At 47.6% G+C, this 22,432-nt stretch overlaps 1 protein-coding gene across 3 annotated transcripts in view; it reads right to left on the reverse strand.

Moving 5' to 3' along the window:
• Window positions 1–22,432, reverse strand: part of RIC8A (RIC8 guanine nucleotide exchange factor A) — a 95,008-nt gene that overhangs the window by 41,287 nt on the left and 31,289 nt on the right. For 2 of the 3 annotated variants that reach the window (XM_063942561.1, XM_063942562.1), the window contains exon 3: window positions 4,773–5,387. In XM_063942561.1, the coding sequence (XP_063798631.1) occupies window positions 4,773–5,387 (615 nt within the window). Of the gene's footprint in view, window positions 1–4,772; window positions 5,388–19,813; window positions 19,907–22,432 lie in introns of all 3 variants that reach the window. The other variant, XM_063942560.1, reaches the window with a different exon arrangement.

The raw sequence follows: 22,432 nt of genomic DNA on the forward strand, positions 1-22,432 counted from the left end.
GGCGCCCCCCCCCCCCATACCCCCCATAATTGGCACTAGTAAAGGGACAAATATGTGCGCACCTGCGGCGCGCGCCGCCATAAAGGGTGTGTGGCTTCATTGAAATGGGCGTGGCTTCACGTAAAGGGGCGTGGTATTGCAGGAAAATACTACCTTATACCCCAGTTTTGCAACCTGCACGCCCAGACGTTAGCCACCGCAGGAAAGAAAAATAATCCTGATTCATGCCCCTTACATTATTTGTCATTTTTCCTCCTTATAGTAATGCCCAGTATACATTATGCCACATACTGCAATGGCCCTTAGACATTATGCCACACACAATAATGCACATGACACAATATGCACACACCATAATGCCCCCGACACATTATGCCACACACCGTAATGCCTGTGACACATTATGACAGGAATCGCAATGCCCGTTATACATTATGCTACACACTACAATGCCCCTGATACATTATAGCACATACAATGTCTGTGACACTGTATGACACACACCACAATGATCCTGAGACATTATACCACATACCACAATGCCCGTGATATAGTATACAACACACCGTAATGCCTGACACATTATGACACGCACCGCAATGTCCGTGATACATTATGCCAAACACTGCAGTGACCCCGAGACATTATACCACATACCACACAATGCCCGTGATATAGTATACCATACACCGTAATGCCCATTACACATTAAGTTCTACAGTAAGGCTTCCAATTACTTTTAAATTACCTGCTCGTTGCCAGGGCTTTCATGCTCTTGGTTCCATGCACGGTGCCAGGGGTTTTCATGCTCAGGGTGTCATGCTCGTTGCCAGGGGTTTCATGCACTGGGTGTCATGCTCGTTGCTAGGGGGTAGTGCTTGTTGCTAGGGCCGTGCTCCCAGTGCCACATATGCCCCCAGTGCCAGATATTCCCCCACAGTGCCAGGTATATGCACCCAGTGCCAGATATTCCCCCACAGTGCCAGGTATATGCCCCCAGTGCCAGATATTCCCCCACAGTGCCACATATGCCCCCTCAGTGCCTGCTCCCCCCAGTGCCAAATATTCCCCCACAGTGCCAGGTATATGCCCCCAGTGCCAGATATTCCCCCACAGTGCCAGGTATATGCCCCCAGTGCCAGATCTTCCCCCACAGTGCCAGGTATATGCCCCCAGTGCCAGATCTTCCCCCACAGTGCCAGATCTTCCCCCACAGTGCCAGGTATATGCCCCCAGTGCTAGATCTTCCCCCACAGTGCCAGGTATATGCCCCCAGTGCCAGATCTTCCCCCACAGTGCCAGGTATATGCCCCCAGTGCCAGATATTCCCCCCAGTGCCAGGTATATGCCCCCAGTGCCAGATATTCCCCCCCAGTGCCAGGTATATGCCCCCAGTGCCAGATCTTCCCCCACAGTGCCAGGTATATGCCCCCAGTGCCAGATATTCCCCCCCAGTGCCAGGTATATGCCCCCAGTGCCAGATCTTCCCCCACAGTGCCAGGTATATGCCCCCAGTGCCAGATATTCCCCCCAGTGCCAGGTATATGCCCCCAGTGCCAGATATTCCCCCCCAGTGCCAGGTATATGCCCCCAGTGCCAGATCTTCCCCCACAGTGCCAGGTATATGCCCCCAGTGCGTATATGCGCCCCCCCCCCCCAGTGCCAGATATTCCCCCACAGTGCCTGCTTCCCCCCCAGTGCCAGATCTTCCCCCACAGTGCCAGATATATGCCCCCCAGTGCGTATATGCGCCCCCCCCCCCCCCAGTGCCAGATATTCCCCCACAGTGCCTGCTTCCCCCCCAGTGCCAGATATTCCCCCCCCAGTGCCAGGTATATGCCCCCAGTGCCAGATATTCCCCCACAGTGCCTGCTTCCCCCCCAGTGCCAGATATTCCCCCCAGTGCCAGGTATATGCCCCCAGTGCCAGATATTCCCCCCCAGTGCCAGGTATATGCCCCCAGTGCCAGGTATATGCCCCCCCCCCCCAGTGCCAGATATTCCCCCACAGTGCCTGCTTCCCCCCCAGTGCCAGATATTCCCCCCCAGTGCCAGGTATATGCCCCCAGTGCCAGATATTCCCCCCCAGTGCCAGATATTCCCCCCCAGTGCCAGGTATATGCCCCCAGTGCCAGATATTCTCCCCCAGTGCCAGGTATATGCCCCCAGTGCCAGATATCCCCCCCCAGTTGCAGGTATATGCCCCCCCCAGTGCCAGGTATATGGCCCCCCAGTGCCAGGTATATGCCCCCAGTGCCAGGTATATGCCCCCCCAGTGCCTGCTTCCCCCCTCCCTCGTGTTGGAGGGACACGGAGCGCATAGCGCGCCTCTCCAGTGTCCCTCCTGGCTCTCCCCCGGCCGGTCTAATAAAGGAAGTGCCGGTTCGTGAGCCAATCAGAGCTCACGAACGGCACTTCCTTTATTAGACCGGTCGGGGGAGAGCCAGGAGGGACACGGGGGGGCGCGTGATGTGCACTCCGTGTCCCTCCAACACAGGAGGCAGCAGCGGAGGGAAGGAGGGAGAGGAGACCGCAGATTGACATGCGGACATGCGGACGCTCGTCCGCATGTCAATCTGTGCAAAGTCAGTGGCGCCCCCGCAGCCCCTCGCCCCCAAGCCACCGCGAGGACTGCGGGGGCAGTAGTTAAGCCACTGGGTGAGAGTGCTGTGCAATGTCAGTGACACTGCACACCCACTGCACTGCACAGCACTGTCAACTTTTACATTGATTCAGCGTCCAGACATTATCCTCCGCAATATCACCCACTCTATCCGTTACATTAGCCATCTCGGGGCTTCCAGGCCGACTGCCCAGGTGCTGTGTTGAGGAGTCATGGCCTCTGGGGATCTGGGCATGGCTGTGGCGGGGAGGCACTTCTGACATCACACGCAGAGGAGGCTCCGGGGCTCAGAGAGTACGCGTCACAGGGAGGGCTATGAAAGTCTTCCGCTGCGCCGCTTTCATACACATCTATGCAGGTGGCCGCACCAGCTTTTGTTCCACCAAGGCTAGGGAGTGGGGATTGTTGATGCCGGAGGGGGCAGGCGGACTAGCAGCAAGACATAGGACACTGCAGTAAAAGGATTATTTACTAGAAAAATTACATGACAAAAGGTTTCATATGACAAAAGGTTTCTTTGGTGCTGAAACTATTGACAGTGACTTATTCAATTGATGAAAAGTAATGTATAGGCAATGAGGAGCGTACCACACTCACTATAGGCCAATTATGAAGCAAGCTTATAAAGGTATCTTTCGCCGGAAAAGGTAGGCGTACCCCACTCAGTGGCGGAACCACCACCAGTGCAAGAAGGAACCTTTCGTCACATGAAACCTTTTGCCATATAATTTTTCTTGTGTGAATTTCGGTACGCTATTTAAATACGATTTCATTCACGTAATAGTCACGTTCACATGATTATGGTGTATAAAAAAACTGTATTACACTATTTCCTTTTTTTTTTTTTACATTCTTTTGTATACATCACGTCACTTTTGAGTGCAAATCAAGCATTGAATGGATCAAGAGAGAGACACTGAAGAGTCCACTTGAAAGGAATGTATTGTACATATAAGAACTTTATACAAATTGAAGCGCCTAGGGTTGCATACACCCTATTTTTGTTGTGTATTCTGTTTTGCTTTAGATGTTTGGTGACATCTTAGGGTTGTTTAATAATCTAGGGCAGCTACATATAGCGCTGGTGTAGTGGAATTCTCCATCTTTCCCCTTATTTTTATATCTTGTATCATTTGTTTTTAAGGGGCAGATGTATTAACCTGGAGAAGGCATAAGCAAGTGATAACCCAGTTTGAAGGCATAAGCAAGTGATAACTCACCTTGCACATATCACTGGTTTATCACTTCCTTATGCCTTCTCCACATTAATACATCTGCCCCTAAGTACCAACAGTAAAAAGCTAAACAGTGTACAACCAGAGTAACATAGACACTGTCACAGTTTTATACATGGGCGGGATCAATAAAACAACAAGCATCCTAACTCGGTAATGTTAACATATAGAGTAACATTTTTAAGGCTATAAAAATAGTCACAAAAGGAGAGAAACACAGGGGAAAGATGGGAGGGTCTGGAATGTAGATTATTTTTAACCATGTAATTACTACTGTTAAATCTCACTGCTGCCTTTCACAATTAATTAACTGTAATTTATGCTAAGCAATTTCCATTGCTGCCATAATCACTCATTAATGATAGCAGTGCAGTGGAGTAATTAGAATATTATGAAAACCTCTTCTGAGGGGTCAGCACAATTCCACTCAATTCAAGTATGACGGACTGACAAGAAAAACTCAGAGCAGTAAGGATTATTAAGCGATTATCCATTACGCTACAGATTAGTGTGTGTTTAGCCTTAATTACTGTATAAAGGTACCAACATGCTTCTGCAATGTTGTGCAACAAAAGAAAGAAATAGAATTTGTTTTTGTTTTTAAATTACCTATATTTGCAAGTCGTTATTTTCTGTCTTTTGCTTTGCAACATGAAACCAATAAACTTTTCATGGTAAGTTACAGAAACATCCAGACTTGCATACTGTACCACAGCTGACAACCTCCATGGTTGTCCTCTACAGACTGTATAAGGTCATGTGTAATAATAATGGCCAGTAGGTATCCAAACATCGAACCCATTTAACCAAAAGGATTACGTTTTCCAAGACACTGGTTTAAGATGTTCTCAGCGGTAAAATACTTCTTTAGCTAATCCAAAAGGGGCAATCTATTGTGTGCTGACCAAAGCTTACCTCATCAACTTCCCTGCGGCTGATGTCAAAGGTGATGTTGAAGAGGGTCTTGAGAATCTCCATCACTCTTTCAGTCTCTTCTTTTCCTAAGGGTGGGGCAAGATGATCCGTCACCACCTCATAGATATCCGACCACTTCAAAGCCAGAGTGCTCTCTAGAGCATCGGTTAGAAGGCTAACGCCTCTCAACTCTCGGGCAAGCTGCCTCCGCACGTCTACCCTCAGAGCTGTGAGGAGGAAAAGCAGGCGGAGGTCAAAGAACTTGCTTTCGTGAGAAGACCTGGTTTCATTGTAGAGCTTGAGCCGGCGAGCAAGGCCACACACCAGGCGTAGCTCTGTGGCCACCTCTTGGGCTTCGACACTGTTGTAAACAATATTACACAGGCCCTTAAGAGCTTCTACCACACTCTCACTGTCCGGGATGCGGGGCACCTCCATCTCATCGAAGTAGTCCAAACCGGCATACTGGGCCAGGATTTGCATGGCTGAGCGGCTGGTGAACGGCGATAATCCATACTTGTCCCGAGAAAGAATGCGTATGGTCTCTAGACAGGCCATCTGACAGGAGGGCTGCAGATCTCGTTCCAGGAACTTAATCACTACCTCTCCCAGTTTCTAGTGGGACACAAAAACCAAGAAGACAGTAAGCAACAGAGAAATATAAATACTGAAGAATTTATGGCAGAATCTATCACATACTTTCATTTTATCAATGTATAATTTTTAGACACTAAGCAATATGATGTCTGCAGGTGCATGTACCAGGCAATTTTGCTTGATGCAGTCAACTATTGATTGGCTCAAAAAGTTGAGAGTATCTGGAGAGTGCATGAAAAAATAAGAATTTACTTACCGATAATTCTATTTCTCGGAGTCCGTAGTGGATGCTGGGGTTCCTGAAAGGACCATGGGGAATAGCGGCTCCGCAGGAGACAGGGCACAAAAAGTAAAGCTTTAGGATCAGGTGGTGTGCACTGGCTCCTCCCCCTATGACCCTCCTCCAAGCCTCAGTTAGGTACTGTGCCCGGACGAGCGTACACAATAAGGAAGGATTTATGAATCCCGGGTAAGACTCATACCAGCCACACCAATCACACTGTACAACCTGTGATCTGAACCCAGTTAACAGTATGATAACAGCGGAGCCTCTGAAAAGATGGCTCACAACAATAATAACCCGATTTTTGTAACTATGTACAAGTAATGCAGATAATCCGCACTTGGGATGGGCGCCCAGCATCCACTACGGACTCCGAGAAATAGAATTATCGGTAAGTAAATTCTTATTTTCTCTATCGTCCTAGTGGATGCTGGGGTTCCTGAAAGGACCATGGGGATTATACCAAAGCTCCCAAACGGGCGGGAGAGTGCGGATGACTCTGCAGCACCGAATGAGAGAACTCCAGGTCCTCCTTAGCCAGGGTATCAAATTTGTAGGATTTTACAAACGTGTTTGCCCCTGACTAAATAGCCGCTCGGCAAATTTGTAAAGCCGAGACCCCTCGGGCAGCCGCCCAAGATGAGCCCACCTTCCTTGTGGAATGGGCATTTACATATTTTGGCTGTGGCAGGCCTGCCACAGAATGTGCAAGCTGAATTGTATTACACATCCAACTAGCAAAAGTCTGCTTAAAAGCAAGAGCACCCAGTTTGTTGGGTGCATACAGGATAACAGCAAGTCAGTTTTCCTGACTCCAGCCGTCCTGGAACCTATATTTTCAGGGCCCTGACCACATCTAGCAACTTGGAGTCCTCCAAGTCCCTAGTAGGCGCAAGACACCACAATAAGCTGGTTCAGGTGAAACACTGACACCACCTTAGGGAGAGAACTGGGGACGAGTCCGCAGCTCTGCCCTGTCCGAACGGACAAACAGATATGGGCTTTTTTGAGAAAAAAAACCACCAATTTGACACTCGCCTGGTCCAGGCCAGGTCCAAGAGCATGTTCACTTTTCATGTGAGATGCTTCAAATCCACAGATTTGACTGGTTTTAAACCAATGTGTTTTGAGGAATCCCAGAACTACGTTGAGATCCCACAGTGCCACTGGAGGCACAAAAGGGGGTTGTATATGCAATACTCCCTTGACAAACTTCTGGACTTCAGGAACTGAAGCCAATTCTTTCTGGAAGAAAAATCGACAGGGCCGAAATTTGAACCTTAATGGACCCCAATTTGAGGCCCATAGACACTCCTGTTTGCAAGAAATGCAGGAATCGACCGAGTTGAAATTTCTTCGTGGGGCCTTCCTGGCCTCACACCACGCAACATATTTTGGCCACATGTGGTGATAATGTTGTGCGGTCACCTCCTTTCTGGCTTTGACCAGGGTAGGAATGACCTCTTCCTGAATGCCTTTTCCCTTAGGATCCGGCGTTCCACCGCCATGCCGTCAAACGCAGCTGCGGTAAGTCTTGGAACAGACATGGTACTTGCTGAAACAAGTCCCTTCTTAGCGGCAGAGGCCATAAGTCCTCTGTGAGCATCTCTTGAAGTTCCGGGTACCAAGTCCTTCTTGGCCAATCCGGAGCCATGAGTATAGTTCTTACTCCTCTACGTCTTATAATTCTCAGTACCTTAGGTATGAAAAGCAGAGGATGGAACACATACACCGACTGGTACACCCACGGTGTTACCAGAACGTCCACAGCTATTGCCTGAGGGTCTCTTAACCTGGCGCAATACCTGTCCCGTTTTTTGTTCAGACGGGACGCCATCATGTCCACCTTTGGTAATTCCCAACGGTTTACAATTATGTGGAAAACTTCCCCATGAAGTCCCCACTCTGCCGGGTGGAGGTCGTGCCTACTGAGGAAGTCTGCTTCCCAGTTTCCATTCCCGGAATGAAACACTGCTGACAGTGCTATCACATGATTTTCCGCCCAGCGAAAAGTCCTTGCAGTTTTTGCCACTGCCCTCCTGCTTCTTGTGCCGCCCTGTCTATTTACGTGGGCGACTGCCGTGATGTTTTATCCCACTGGATCAATACCGGCTGACCTTGAAGCAGAGGTCTTGCTAAGCTTAGAGCATTATAAATTTACCCTTAGCTATATTTATGTGGAGAAAAGTCTCCAGACTTGATCACACTCCCTGGAAATTTTTTCCTTGTGTGACTGCTCCCCAGCCTCTCGGGCTGGCCTCCGTGGTCACCAACATCCAAAACTGAATGCCGAATCTGCGGCCCTCTAGAAGATGAGCACTCTGTAACCACCACAGGAGAGACACCCTTGTCCTTGGATATAGGGTTATCCGCTGATGCATCTGAAGATGCGATCCGGACCATTTGTCCAGCAGATCCCACTGAAAAGTTCTTGCATGAAATCTGCCGACTGGAATTGCTTCGAAGGAAGTCACCATTTTTTTACCATGGCCCTTGTGCAATGATGCACTGATTTTAGGAGGTTCCTGACTAGCTCGGATAACTCCCTGGCTTTCTCTTCCGGGAGAAACACCTTTTTCTGGACTGTGTCCAGAATCATCCCTAAGCACAGGAGACTTGTTGTCGGGATCAGCTGCGATTTTGGAATATTTAGAATCCACCCCTGCTGTTGTAACAGTATCCGAGATAGTGCTACTCCGACCTCCAACTGTTCCCTGGACTTTGCCCTTATCAGGAGATCGTCCAAGTAAGGGATAATTAAGACGCCTTTTCTTCGAAGAAGAACCATCATTTCGGCCATTACCTTGGTAAAGACCCGGGGTGCCGTAGACAATCCAAACGGCAGCGTCTGAAACTGATAGTGACAGTTCTGTACCACGAACCTGAGGTACCCTTAGTGATAAGGGCAAATTTGGGACATGGAGGTAAGCATCCCTGATGTCTCGGGACACCAGATAGTCCCCTTCTTCCCGGTTCGTTATCACTGCTCTGAGTGACTCCATCTTGATTTGAACCTTTGTAAGTGTTCAAATTTTTTTAGATTTAGAATAGGTCTCACCTAGCCTTCTGGCTTCAGTACCACAATATAGTGTGGAATAATACCCCCTTTTCTTGTTGTAGGAGGGGTAATTTAATTATCACCTGCTGGGAATACAGCTCGTGAATTTTTTTTTTTTTTTCCATACTGCCTCCTTGTCGGAGGGAGACCTTGGTAAAGCAGACTTCAGGAGCCTGCGCAGGGGAAACGTCTCGACATTCCAAACTGTACCCCTGGGATACTACTTGTAGGATCCAGGGGTCCTGTACGGTCTCAGCGTCATGCTGAGAGCTTGTCAGAAGCGGTGGAACGCTTCTGTTCCTGGGAATGGGCTGCCTGCTGCAGTCTTCTTCCCTTTCCTCTATCCCTGGGCAGATATGACTCTTATAGGGACGAAAGGACTGAAGCTGAAAAGACGGTGTCTTTTTCTGCAGAGATGTGACTTAGGGTAAAAACGGTGGATTTTCCAGCAGTTGCCGTGGCCACCAGGTCCGATGGACCGACCCCAAATAACTCCTCTTCCTTTATACGGCAATACACCTTTGTGCCGTTTGGAATCTGCATCACCTGACCACTGTCGTGTCCATAAACATCTTCTGGCAGATATGGACATCGCACTTACTCTTGATGCCAGAGTGCAAATATCCCTCTGTGCATCTCGCATATATAGAAATACATCCTTTAAATGCTCTATAGTCAATAAAATACTGTCCCTGTCAAGGGTATCAATATTTTTAGTCAGGGAATCCGACCAAGCCACCCCAGCTCTGCACATCCAGGCTGAGGCGATCGCTGGTCGCAGTATAACACCAGTATGTGTGTATATACTTTTTATGATATTTTTCCAGCCTCCTGTCAGCTGGCTCCTTGAGGACGGCCCTATCTATAGACGGTACCGCCACTTGTTCTGATAAGCGTGTGAGCGCCTTATCCACCCTAAGGGGTGTTTCCCAACGCGCCCTAACTTCTGGCGGGAAAGGGTATACCGCCCATATTTTCTATCGGGGGGAACCCACGCATCATCACACACTTCATTTAATTTATCTGATTCAGGAAAAACTACGGTAGTTTTTTCACATCCCACATAATACCCTCTTTTGTGGTACTTGTAGTATCAGAAATATGTAACACCTCCTTCATTGCCCTTAACGTTTGGCCCTAATAAGGAATACGTTTGTTTATTCACCGTCGACACTGGATTCAGTGTCCCTGTCTGTGTCTGTGTCGACCGACTAAAGTAAACGGGCGTTTTAAAACCCCTGACGGTGTTTTTGAGACGTCTGGACCGGTACTAATTGTTTGTCGGCCGTCTCATGTCGTCAACCGACCTTGGCGCGTGTTGACATTATCACGTAATTCCCTAAATAAGCCATCCATTCCGGTGTCGACTCCCTAGAGAGTGACATCACCATTACAGGCAATTGCTCCGCCTCCTCACCAACATCGTCCTCATACATGTCGACACACACGTACCGACACACAGCACACACACAGGGAATGCTCTGATAGAGGACAGGACCTACTAGCCCTTTGGAGAGACAGAGGGAGAGTTTGCCAGCACACACCAAAAACGCTATAATTATATAGGGACAACCTTATATAAGTGTTTTCCCTTATAGCATCTTTTTTATATATTTCTAACGCCAAATTAGTGCCCCCCCTCTCTGTTTTAACCCTGTTTCTGTAGTGCAGTGCAGGGGAGAGCCTGGGAGCCTTCCCTCCAGCCTTTCTGTGAGGGAAAATGGCGCTGTGTGCTGAGGAGATAGGCCCCGCCCCTTTTTCAGCGGCCTCGTCTCCCGCTCTTAACGGATTTTGGCAGGGGTTAAATATCTCCATATAGCCCCCGGAGGCTATATGTGAGGTATTTTTAGCCAAAAAAGGTTTTCATTTGCCTCCCAGGGCGCCCCCCTCCCAGCGCCCTGCACCCTCAGTGACTGCCGTGTGAAGTGTGCTGAGAGGAAAATGGCGCACAGCTGCAGTGCTGTGCGCTACCTTAAGAAGACTGAGGAGTCTTCTGCCGCCGATTCTGGACCTCTTCTCGTTTCAGCATCTGCAAGGGGGCCGGCGGCGAGGCTCCGGTGACCATCCAGGCTGTACCTGTGATCGTCCCTCTGGAGCTAATGTCCAGTAGCCAAGAAGCCAATCCATCCTGCACGCAGGTGAGTTCACTTCTTCTCCCCTAAGTCCCTCGTTGCAGTGATCCTGTTGCCAGCAGGACTCACTGTAAAATAAAAAACCTAAGCTAAACTTTTCTAAGCAGCTCTTTAGGAGAGCCACCTAGATTGCACCCTTCTCGGCCGGGCACAAAAATCTAACTGAGGCTTGGAGGAGGGTCATAGGGGGAGGAGCCAGTGCACACCACCTGATCCTAAAGCTTTACTTTTTGTGCCCTGTCTCCTGCGGAGCCGCTATTCCCCATGGTCCTTTCAGGAACCCCAGCATCCACTAGGACGATAGAGAAAGAATTTTCCAGCATTAGACTAAACAAATGTGACATTTTGGAAACATTCACACAAAAAGGTGAAGAGAATACTACAACACTTATGTAGTTAAAAAGCATAGTAATCAAGAGACCTACCCGTTTCTTCTAAGGGGTGTAGTACGGGTGACCGGCGGTCTCCTGACCGCCGGTCACCTTACCGACGCCGGGATCCCGGCAGCATACCGACGCCGGGATCCCGGCGGGGAAGGGCGAGTGCAGCAAGCCCCTTGCGGGCTCGCTGCGCTCGCCACGCTGCGCTCGCCACGGGTTCTATTCCGACTCTATGGGTGTCGTGGACACCCACGAGTGGAAATAGTCCCTGTTGGTCGGCATGCCGACCATCGGGATAGTGAGCCGTCGGGCTCACGGAGGAGGTCATGTGACTGTCGGTCAGCCGACCGGCGGTCACATGACTACCACCCCTTCTAAGATACCAGCTAGCATTTTTACAGATGCAACACTACACATGTTCGATACTTAACACCCTGTCGAGGGCGGACTACGCGAATGATCTAGATGTCTTTCTCAGAACACCGCTGGCCACTAAAAAGGCCTTATCTATATTTCTCTATCGTCCTAAGTGGATGCTGGGGTTCCTGAAAGGACCATGGGGGGGATAGCGGCTCCGCAGGAGACAGGGCACAAAAGTAAAGCTTTTACAGGTCAGGTGGTGTGTACTGGCTCCTCCCCCTATGACCCTCCTCCAGACTCCAGTTAGATTTTTGTGCCCGGCCGAGAAGGGTGCAATTCTAGGTGGCTCTCATAAAGAGCTGCTTAGAGAGTTTAGCTTAGGTTTTTTATTTTACAGTGATTCCTGCTGGCAACAGGATCACTGCAACGAGGGACAGAGGGGAGAAGAAGTGAACTCACCTGCGTGCAGGATGGATTGGCTTCTTGGCTACTGGACATGAAGCTCCAGAGGGACGATCACAGGTACAGCCTGGATGGTCACCGGAGCCACGCCGCCGGCCCCCTCACAGATGCTGAAGCAAGAAGAGGTCCAGAATCGGCGGCTGAAGACTCCTGCAGTCTTCTTAAGGTAGCGCACAGCACTGCAGCTGTGCGCCATTTTCCTCTCAGCACACTTCACACGGCAGTCACTGAGGGTGCAGGGCGCTGGGAGGGGGGCGCCCTGGGAGGCAAATGAAAACCTTTAAAAAGGCTAAAAATACCTCACATATAGCCCCAGAGGCTATATGGAGATATTTACCCCTGCCTAAATGTACTAAATAGCGGGAGACGAGCCCGCCGAAAAAGGGGCGGGGCCTATCTCCTCAGCACACGGCGCCATTTTCTGTCACAGCTCCGCTGGTCAGGAAGGCTCCCAGGTCTCTCCCCTGCACTGCACTACAGAAACAGGGTATAACAGAGAGGGGGGGCAAAATAAATGGCAATATATATTAATATAAAAGCAGCTATAAGGGAGCACTTAATCATAAGGCTATCCCTGTCATATATAGCGCTTTTTGGTGTGTGCTGGCAGACTCTCCCTCTGTCTCCCCAAAGGGCTAGTGGGTCCTGTCTTCGTATAGAGCATTCCCTGTGTGTCTGCTGTGTGTCGGTACGTGTGTGTCGACATGTATGAGGACGTTATTGGTGTGGAGGCGGAGCAATTGCCAAATATGAGGATGTCACCTCCTAGGGGGTCGACACCAGAATGGATGCCTTTATTTGTGGAATTACGGGATAGCGTCAACTCGCTTAAGCAGTCGTTTGCCGACATGAGGCGGCCGGACACTCAATTAGTGCCTGTCCAGGCGCCTCAAACACCGTCAGGGGCTGTAAAACGCCCCTTGCCTCAGTCGGTCGACACAGACCCAGACACAGGCACTGATTCCGGTGGTGAAGGTGACGAATCAACCGTATTTTCCAGTAGGGCCACACGTTATATGATTTTGGCAATAAAGGAGATGTTACATTTAGCTGATACTACAGGTACCACTAAACAGGGTATTATGTGGGGTGTGAAAAAACTACCAGTAGTTTTTACCGAATCAGAAGAATTAAATGACGTGTGTGATGAAGCGTGGGGTGCCCCGATAAAAAACTGCTAATTTCAAAGAAGTTATTGGCTTTATACCCTTTCCCGCCAGAGGTTAGGGAGCGCTGGGAAACACCTCCTAGGGTGGACAAAGCGCTAACACGCTTATCAAAACAAGTGGCGTTACCCTCTCCTGAGACGGCCGCACTTAAAGATCCATCAGATAGGAGGATGGAAAATATCCAAAAAGGTATATACACACATGCAGGTGTTATACTACGACCAGCTATTGCGACTGCCTGGATGTGCAGTGCTGGGGTAGTTTGGTCAGAGTCCCTGATCGAAAATATTGATACCCTGGACAGGGACAATATTTTACTGTCGTTAGAACAAATAAAGGATGCATTTCTTTATATGCGTGATGCACAGGGAGATATCTACACACTGGCATCACGGGTAAGTGCTATGTCCATTTCGGCCAGAAGAGCTTTATGGACACGACAGTGGACAGGCGATGCGTAGAGGAGTTATTTGGGGTCGGTCTATCGGATTTGGTGGCCACGGCTACGGCCGGGAAATCCACCTTTCTACCTCAAGTCACTCCCCAACAGAAAAAGGCACCGACCTTTCAACCGCAGCCCTTTCGTTCCTTTAAAAATAAGAGAGCAAAGGGCTATTCATATCTGCCACGAGGCAGAGGACGAGGGAAGAGACAGCAACAGGCAGCTCCTTCCCAGGAACAGAAGCCCTCCCCGGCTTCTACAAAAGCCTCAGCATGACGCTGGGGCTTCGCAAGCGGACTCGGGGGCGGTAGGCGGTCGTCTCAAGAATTACAGCGCGCAGTGGGCTCACTCGCAGGTAAATCCCTGGATCCTGCAGATAATATCTCAGGGGTACAGGTTGAAATTAGAGACAGAGCCACCTCGCCGTTTCCTGAAGTCTGCTTTACCAACGTCCCCCTCAGAAAGGGAGACGGTTTTGGAAGCCATTCACAAGCTGTATTCTCAGCAGGTGATAGTCAAGGTACCTCTTCTACAACAAGGGAAGGGGTATTATTCCACTCTTTTTGTGGTACCGAAGCCGGATGGCTCGGTAAGGCCTATTCTAAATCTGAAGTCCTTGAACCTGTACATAAAGAAGTTCAAGTTCAAGATGGAGTCACTCAGAGCAGTGATAGCGAACCTGGAAGAAGGGGACTTTATGGTATCCTTGGACATCAAGGATGCGTATCTCCACGTTCCAATTACCCCTCACACCAGGGGTACCTCAGGTTCGTTGTACAAAACTGTCACTATCAGTTTCAGACGCTGCCGTTTGGTTTGTCCACGGCACCTCGGGTCTTTACAAAGGTAATGGCCGAGATAATATTTCTTCTTCGAAGAAAAGGCGTATTAATTATCCCATACTTGGACGATCTCCTAATAAGGGCAAGGTCCAGAGAACAGCTAGAGATGGGTTTAGCACTATCTCAAGAGGTGCTAAAGCAGCACGGATGGATTCTGAATATTCCAAAATCCCAATTAATGCCGACAACTCGTCTGCTGTTCCTGGGGATGATTCTGGACACAGTTCAGAAAAAGGTTTTTCTTCCCGAAGAAAAAGCCAAGGAGTTATCTGACCTGGTCAGGAACCTCCTAAAACCAGGAAAGGTGTCTGTACATCAATGCACAAGAGTCCTGGGAAAAAAAATGGTAGCTTCTTACGAAGCAATCCCTTTCGGCAGATTCCATGCAAAGGGATCTGTTGGACAAATGGTCAGGGTCGCATCTTCAGATGCACCTGCGGATAACCCTGTCGCTGAGGACAAGGGTATCCCTTCTGTGGTGGTTGCAGGAGGCTCATCTATTGGAGGGCCGCAGATTCGGCATGCAGGATTGGATCCTGGTGACCACGGATGCCAGCCTGAGAGGCTGGGGAGCAGTCACACAGGGAAGAAATTTCCAGGGAGTGTGGTCGAGCCTGAAAAAGTCTCTTCACATAAGCATTCTGGAACTAAGAGCAATCTACAATGCTCTAAGCCAGGCGGAACCTCTGCTTCAAGGAAGACCGGTGTTGATCCAGTCGGACAACATCACGGCAGTCGCACATGTAAACAGACAGGGCGGCACAAGAAGCAGGAGGGCAATGGCAGAAGCTGCCAGGATCCTTCGCTGGGCGGAGAATCACGTGATAGCACTGTCAGCAGTATTCATCCCGGGCGTGGACAACTGGGAAGCAGACTTCCTCAGCAGACACGACCTTCACCCGGGAGAGTGGGGACTTCATCCAGAAGTTTTCCACATGCTATTAAACCGTTGGGTAAAACCAATGGTGGACATGATGGCGTCTCGCCTCAACAAAACACTGGACAGATATTGCGCCAGGTCAAGAGATCCGCAGGCAATAGCTGTGGACGCGCTGGTAACACCTTGGGTGTACCAGTCGGTATATGTGTTTCCTCCTCTGCCTCTCATACCAAAGGTATTGAGGATTATACGGCAAAGAGGAGTAAGACTAGTGGCTCCGGATTGGCCAAGAAGGACTTGGTACCCGGAACTTCAAGAGATGGTCACGGACGATCCGTGGCCTCTACTTCTGAGAAGGGACCTGCTTCAGCAGGGTCCTTGTCTTTTTCAAGACTTACCGCGGCTGCGTTTGACGGCATGGCGTTTGAATGCCAGATCCTAAAAGGAAAAGGCATTCCGGAAGAAGTCATTCCTACCTTGATAAAGGCAAGGAAGGAAGTCACCGCGAAGCATTATCGCCGTATTTGGCGAAAATATGTTGCGTGGTGCGAGCAGCGGAGTGCTCCGATGGAGGAATTTCAACTGGGTCGTTTTCCTACATTTCCTGCAATCAGGATTGTCTATGGGTCTCAAATTGGGATCTATTAAGGTTCAAATTTCGGCCATATCAATATTCTTCCAAAAAGAATTGGCCTCAGTCCCTGAGGTCCAGATTTTTATCAAAGGAGTACTGCATATACAGCCTCCTGTGGTGCCTAAGGTGGCACCGTGGGATCTAAATGTAGTTTTAGATTTCCTCAAATCCAATTGGTTTGAACCACTAAAGAATGTGGATTTGAAATATCTCACATGGAAAGTGACTATGTTACTGGCCCTGGCTTCGGCCGGGAGAGTATCTGAACTGGCGGCTTTGTTTTATAAAAGCCCTTATTTAATTTTCCATTCGACATAGGGCAGAGCGGCGGACGCGTCCGCATTTTCTCCCTAAGGTGGTATCAGCGTTTCACCTGAACCAGCCTATTGTAGTGCCTGCGGCTACAGACGACTTGAAGGACTCCAAGTTGTTGGACGTTGTCAGAGCCTTAAAAATATACATTTAAAGGACGGCTGGAGTCAGAAAATCTGACTCGCTGTTTATACTGTATGCACCCAACAAGTTGGGTGCACCTGCTTCTAAGCAGTCGATTGCTCGTTGGATTTGTAACAAAATTCAACTTGTACATTCTGTGGCAGGCCTGCCACAGCCTAAATCTGTTAAGGCCCATTCCGCAAGGAAGGTGGGCTCATCTTGGGCGCCTGCCCGAGGGGTCTCGGCATTACAACTCTGCCGAGCAGCTACGTGGTCAGGGGAGAACACGTTTGTAAATTTTTACAAATTTGATACCCTGGCAAAGGAGGACCTGGAGTTCTCTCATTCGGTGCTGCAGAGTCATCCGCACTCTCCCGCCCGTTTGGGAGCTTTGGTATAATCCCCATGGTCCTTTCAGGAACCCCAGCATCCACTTAGGACGATAGAGAAAATAAGAATTTACTTACCGATAATTCTATTTCTCGGAGTCCGTAGTGGATGCTGGGCGCCCATCCCAAGTGCGGATTATCTGCAATACTTGTACATAGTTATTGTTAACTAATTCGGGTTATTGTTTAGGAAGCCATCTTTCAGAGGCTCCTCTGTTATCATACTGTTAACTGGGTTTAGATCACAAGTTGTACGGTGTGATTGGTGTGGCTGGTATGAGTCTTACCCGGGATTCAAAATCCTCCCTTATTGTGTACGCTCGTCCGGGCACAGTACCTAACTGGAGTCTGGAGGAGGGTCATAGGGGGAGGAGCCAGTACACACCACCTGACCTGTAAAAGCTTTACTTTTGTGCCCTGTCTCCTGCGGAGCCGCTATCCCCCCCATGGTCCTTTCAGGAACCCCAGCATCCACTACGGACTCCGAGAAATAGAATTATCGGTAAGTAAATTCTTATTATTACAGAAAACTTAACACTCCGATGGATCACGCAAGGTCGCAATCGGGAATGACAAAATGGTTATCAGATTTTCCCGCGCTTATATGTGAGATGTTGCTAGACAATCTGCTCCTTTCTTGCAAGTTATTACCATCGGCACAATATGTTCTACAATATTGTCCATAGGGCGTATTTTTCCCCTGAGAAACAATATAAAGCGGGCATGGTAGATTCAGACAGATGTCCGAAATGCCATGCACCCAAAGCAGATCTCATGCATTGTTTTTGGTTATGCCCGATGCTCCGTCGCTTTTGGCTTCAGGTGAGGCAATATGTCACAGAGCAGCTGATAAATTTCATTCCCTTCACGGCAGAATGGGCAATTTTTGGGTTAATTCCGGCTGGACAAAGGGTAACGAAGGGATGCAAGAGATTGTTACTGGCGATTAGTGTGGCTGCCCTTAGAGCAATTTTGCAGTCTTGGATATATAAAGATCCGCCTACTTTAGCTTTGTTTAAGGGAAAGCTCCATCATTTGTTTCAGATGCAATGGCTAGAAACCACGCTACAGAAAGACAAATTGGTGGGGAGATTTTTCGACTCCTGGGAGAGCTATATCGCCACTCTCCCTGTAGATTTTCAGGCTAGACTTATATACTCCTTTAAAACCACTGAGTGGTATGAGTCAAGAGGCGGTGGGAGACCCTCCCATTGTGCTAGACAACTGAGTACTGGTGGTGTTGTGGGGCCCCGGCTTCCCCCACCTCTCCGTATCGCCTAAGATGCAGGTTTCTTGTAGTAAAAAATTGTATGATACCCAATCTCTATGGTATGTGTAGACTACTATAATATCAATGTAAAGCATGGGTCCTTGAAGTGACTTACTGTGAATTGTGTGCTCATACCTAAACGGTACACTTGCTTTTATATCCGACTCTATTTGCTATATGTACACATCTGAAACTATGTACTGTTTATACAACTTTTATTGTAGTGTGAAGTGATGCATTAATAAAAAAAATTTACGTTAAAAAAAAAAAGCATAGTAAAAAAAATAAATGTTATCTACCAACTGTTGCTTGAACAGACCCACTATATAGACGCTTCTCCATACAGCGATTCCATAATATCCTTTCCCAACTGAGCTAATACTATAACCCAACCACTGTGGCCAATCAGCAGCATTGGATAGGAGGAGCTTGGGTGACTGCAGGTGATGAGAGGGAGGATTCATCCCAGCAGGAGAGGGAGATGTGTGTTGATTTATAAGGCACTTCATTAAACAGGTGCTGTTTAAGTTTGACTTCAATTTATATTTCCACAATTGCTGAGCAAAATGTGTGGGACAGCGAGCAGAATCCCACCACGCATGGTTATGAGCACTACGTAACTGTCTATGCCAAGTTTGGCCACAGATACTGTATTCCTGACCAAAATGGACAGATCCTGTGCTCAGTGCCCCGGGATATCATAGCTTAGTAGTGAATACACAGGAATATTGATTCATACTACAAAATGGCTGCCTCCACTGTGGGAGCATAAACAATACCTGCACTGACACCAAGGATAGCATATAGCTACAGTATTGTACACATTACTGATATTTGCCTGTAGACATGTAAAAACCAGACTGGCGATACTAATGGAACATTTATGACTACAATCTATATTTCCCCCCCGACTGGTCATATGTTTTCCTATCCAATTATTTGACATATGCAGGATGCAACAGTAGAACCACAATTGTCCAGCATTTGTTTAACCTGACCACAGCTAAAAGCTAGTAACTTTTAGACCACTGTGGACAAATCACTGAAGTAATAAGATTAAGAGAATTGTGAGGAACCCTGGATTTTATTACTTCTGCATTGTCACACAGTTCCAGTCCTCGTGCACTGTATATTCAGAATGACCGTTTATATGGCAAACACGCAATATATTCACCTTAATCACTGTGATAGTCCCATGACTTTTCATATTTGTAGGATTATTCCAGTTGTTCCTTACATTATTACTTTGTTGTTCATACATGGAATTAATACTTAAAAAACATAGGGTCAGATTTAACAACGAGTGATATTCTTGTTATCACTTGGTATGAATGATAAATGTTGCTCCAGCCAATCAACTCCTAATGGTCATGTGTTTGAAAAATGACAGGAGCTGACTGGCTGGAGCACCATTTATCATTCGTAAGGAGTGATAATATTCATAAATGTCACTGGCCGCCTGTTTTTGTTGTTTGCGGAGACTAAAAACATTTTTTAGACTAGCAAGCATGTAAAATACAAAACTGCTGAAGCTGCTAGATGGGCAGTGAAATTTTGTAAAAATCAATGACCGCCCAAAATGAATATGAACACACACACATATATATCTTTTTTTATTTCAAGCCTATGTTAAAGCCTGACTTTATATTCTCAGTTGACTGGCTGGATCATTGCACCATCAGTTCTCCAATATTCCACCATGACTCACCTGCCGCAGTTTGACACCCTGTTCCTCCGAGTACTCAAAATCATATTCTGAGTCGGACTTGGGGACCCAGTCCCGGAATTTCTTTTTCTTGAACTACAGGTGTGAATGGAGTGAAAATGAAGATGGAAAGTAAAGGGGCAATCAGAACCCGGGGGAAAAAGGACAAGAGAGAGCAGGAGAAAGATCTACAATGGAGGTGGGCATTCTAATGCAATGTGCATGACTACTCAGATTTCTTGTGCTAATCCCCTGGAGAGGAGTTTGGAGATAAAAGCAAGGTAGCCAGAGGAGGAGATTGATGACACATACATAAGGCACAAATGGTTTTTCTTCTGTACTAGGGCATCGTTACCAACCGCCCATCGCACTTCAAGGTATGCACCTACTCTCCAGTTTTTCTAGACCACTCTAGAAACTAAACGTGTGGCTAGAACTGCAGGAAGGTGGAAAAGTCTTGAGGCGCAATGGGCAAATATAAAATCGTCACACCATGTCCAACCTATTACCCCTGTAGAGTTGACCAACATTAAAGGAAACTTTCTCTTAACTTAAAAAAACAACAACTTTCTAGTTTAGTCTAATTTATACTTAAGCTAATCATGAAAATGAGGGGAGATCATGTCTGATCAGAGGCGGCACTTTTGTATGTTTAAAGGATTCAAATTGTGCACTGAAGCCTATGATACGACCTGATGACTGTCACTCCAGACCCCTTACAGAGTGGAAATGGCTGTGCTTCCTCCTGTGGATCACGGAACACCCTTCATAATATGCCCTTTCCACCTTAATAATGTCTCTGTGCAAAATTATACACAGTTTATACACTGCCCTGTAATACTTGGAGCTCCGGTGCGCCTGCTCCATAGTCACCATTGTTCTGCCCAATACATCTTCCTATTGGCATGTGTAAAATACTGCTTTTCTGCAAATGCTGCCAACTTACTTTGCAAATCCATGCACTTTACCAGAAATGTAGGTGTACTAGCGCAGATACAGGGCAGTGACATGAAAGCCATTCTGCATGTTGTAAAGTAGATCTACTTACTATAGGATAAATGGCAGGGGCAACAGGAACTGACATCAACAGCAAAGTAGCCACGTGTGATTCTATAACATGCTGGCGATACTTGTGTGAATCTTGCAAGCCTTATGTTTTTAGCCATCCTGACCCACTTCCGCAACAAGTTCTTTATTTGCACCCAATCAAACTCTGTACATAGTTTATTGCATGGCTTATAGAACACTGGCCCTCATTCCGAGTTGATCACTAGCTGCCGTTGGTCGCTGCGTAGAGATCATTTAAAAAAATGGCAAAACTATAAATGCGTATGGACCACAATGTGCACACCCGGCGTACGAGTACAAAGAGCATCGTCGTTTTGCACTGCTTCTAGCGGCGATTCCATTCGCACAGCCGATCGCAAGGAGATTGAGAGGAAGTGGGAGTTTATGGGTGTCAACTGACCGTTTTCTGGGTGTGTTTGGAAAAACGCAGGCGTGTCCAAGCGTTTGCAGGGCGGGTGTCTGATGTCAATTCCAGGACCTTCGTCGCAGCAATCATCGCACAGAATAAGTAACTACAGGGCTAGTCTTGTTTTGCACAAAATATTTTTGTACCGCTCGGCTGCACAGGTGTTCGCACACTTGCAAAGCAAAAATACACTCCCCCGTGGGTGGCGACTATGCGTTTGCACGGCTGCTAAAAGTAGCTAGCTCAACTCGGAATGAGGGCCACTATTTCTACCATTCTTATGTAAACCTGAATTTATAGGATAGCCCCACTAATTAACCGCAGTTAACTGCATATCGGTCAATCCGAGAGACCAAATGACACAGCACAGAGTTACTGCATTTAGCCGATAGCGAACACATGGCAGAGTTGCAGTCACAGGCTAGCTATAGCTGGATATGCAGTTAGCACAATCAACAGCAGACCAAACCCGTAACGACATTTATAGGACTTGCCGGTGATTTAGGACCCTAAGCATCATGAGTGCCATCCTGTATGCATGCTATACTAACTCCTTTTTGACTGGCACCTTGGCAAGTTGTGCTGATATGGGCGTGCCGGCCACATGGATCTTTTTTTTTTATAATTATATATATATACATACACACACACATATACAGTGTATATAAATAAATTAGTGAATATTATAGTTCTTTTATAGAAGGCGATTTGTATTTTAGGTTTAGATGCCATTTAAGTGAAAATAACACATCGTAGCTGTTGTTCATATCAACCAACCAGACACCTGCATTCATTAATCTCTCCACTAAACGGATAAAAGCCAGTATCTCATTGGCTGGTTGTCCTGGGCTGTAGCGAGTTGTACAGTATTTCGAATAAGGAAAATACAAGATGTGTTGCACTTTATTGAACTATAGAGCGAACAGTAGAGCATACTGTATATTATATGTATCCAATATGCTCAATAGTCTAAAACCTATTTCAACATATTCTTACTATATCGTCGACACAGGGCCTACACAGCACTAAGGAAGGGTACAGTCTACACCTAGAGATACTATTGCTCTGTGTTACCTCTTCCAGCTCCACGCGCTGCATTTCAGAAATAAGAAATAAAGTATAGTAAAAAAGACAGTTTAAGAAGAGAG

Source organism: Pseudophryne corroboree, chromosome 10 (genome assembly GCF_028390025.1).
Source record: "Pseudophryne corroboree isolate aPseCor3 chromosome 10, aPseCor3.hap2, whole genome shotgun sequence".
NCBI classification, from domain to species: domain Eukaryota; kingdom Metazoa; phylum Chordata; class Amphibia; order Anura; family Myobatrachidae; genus Pseudophryne; species Pseudophryne corroboree.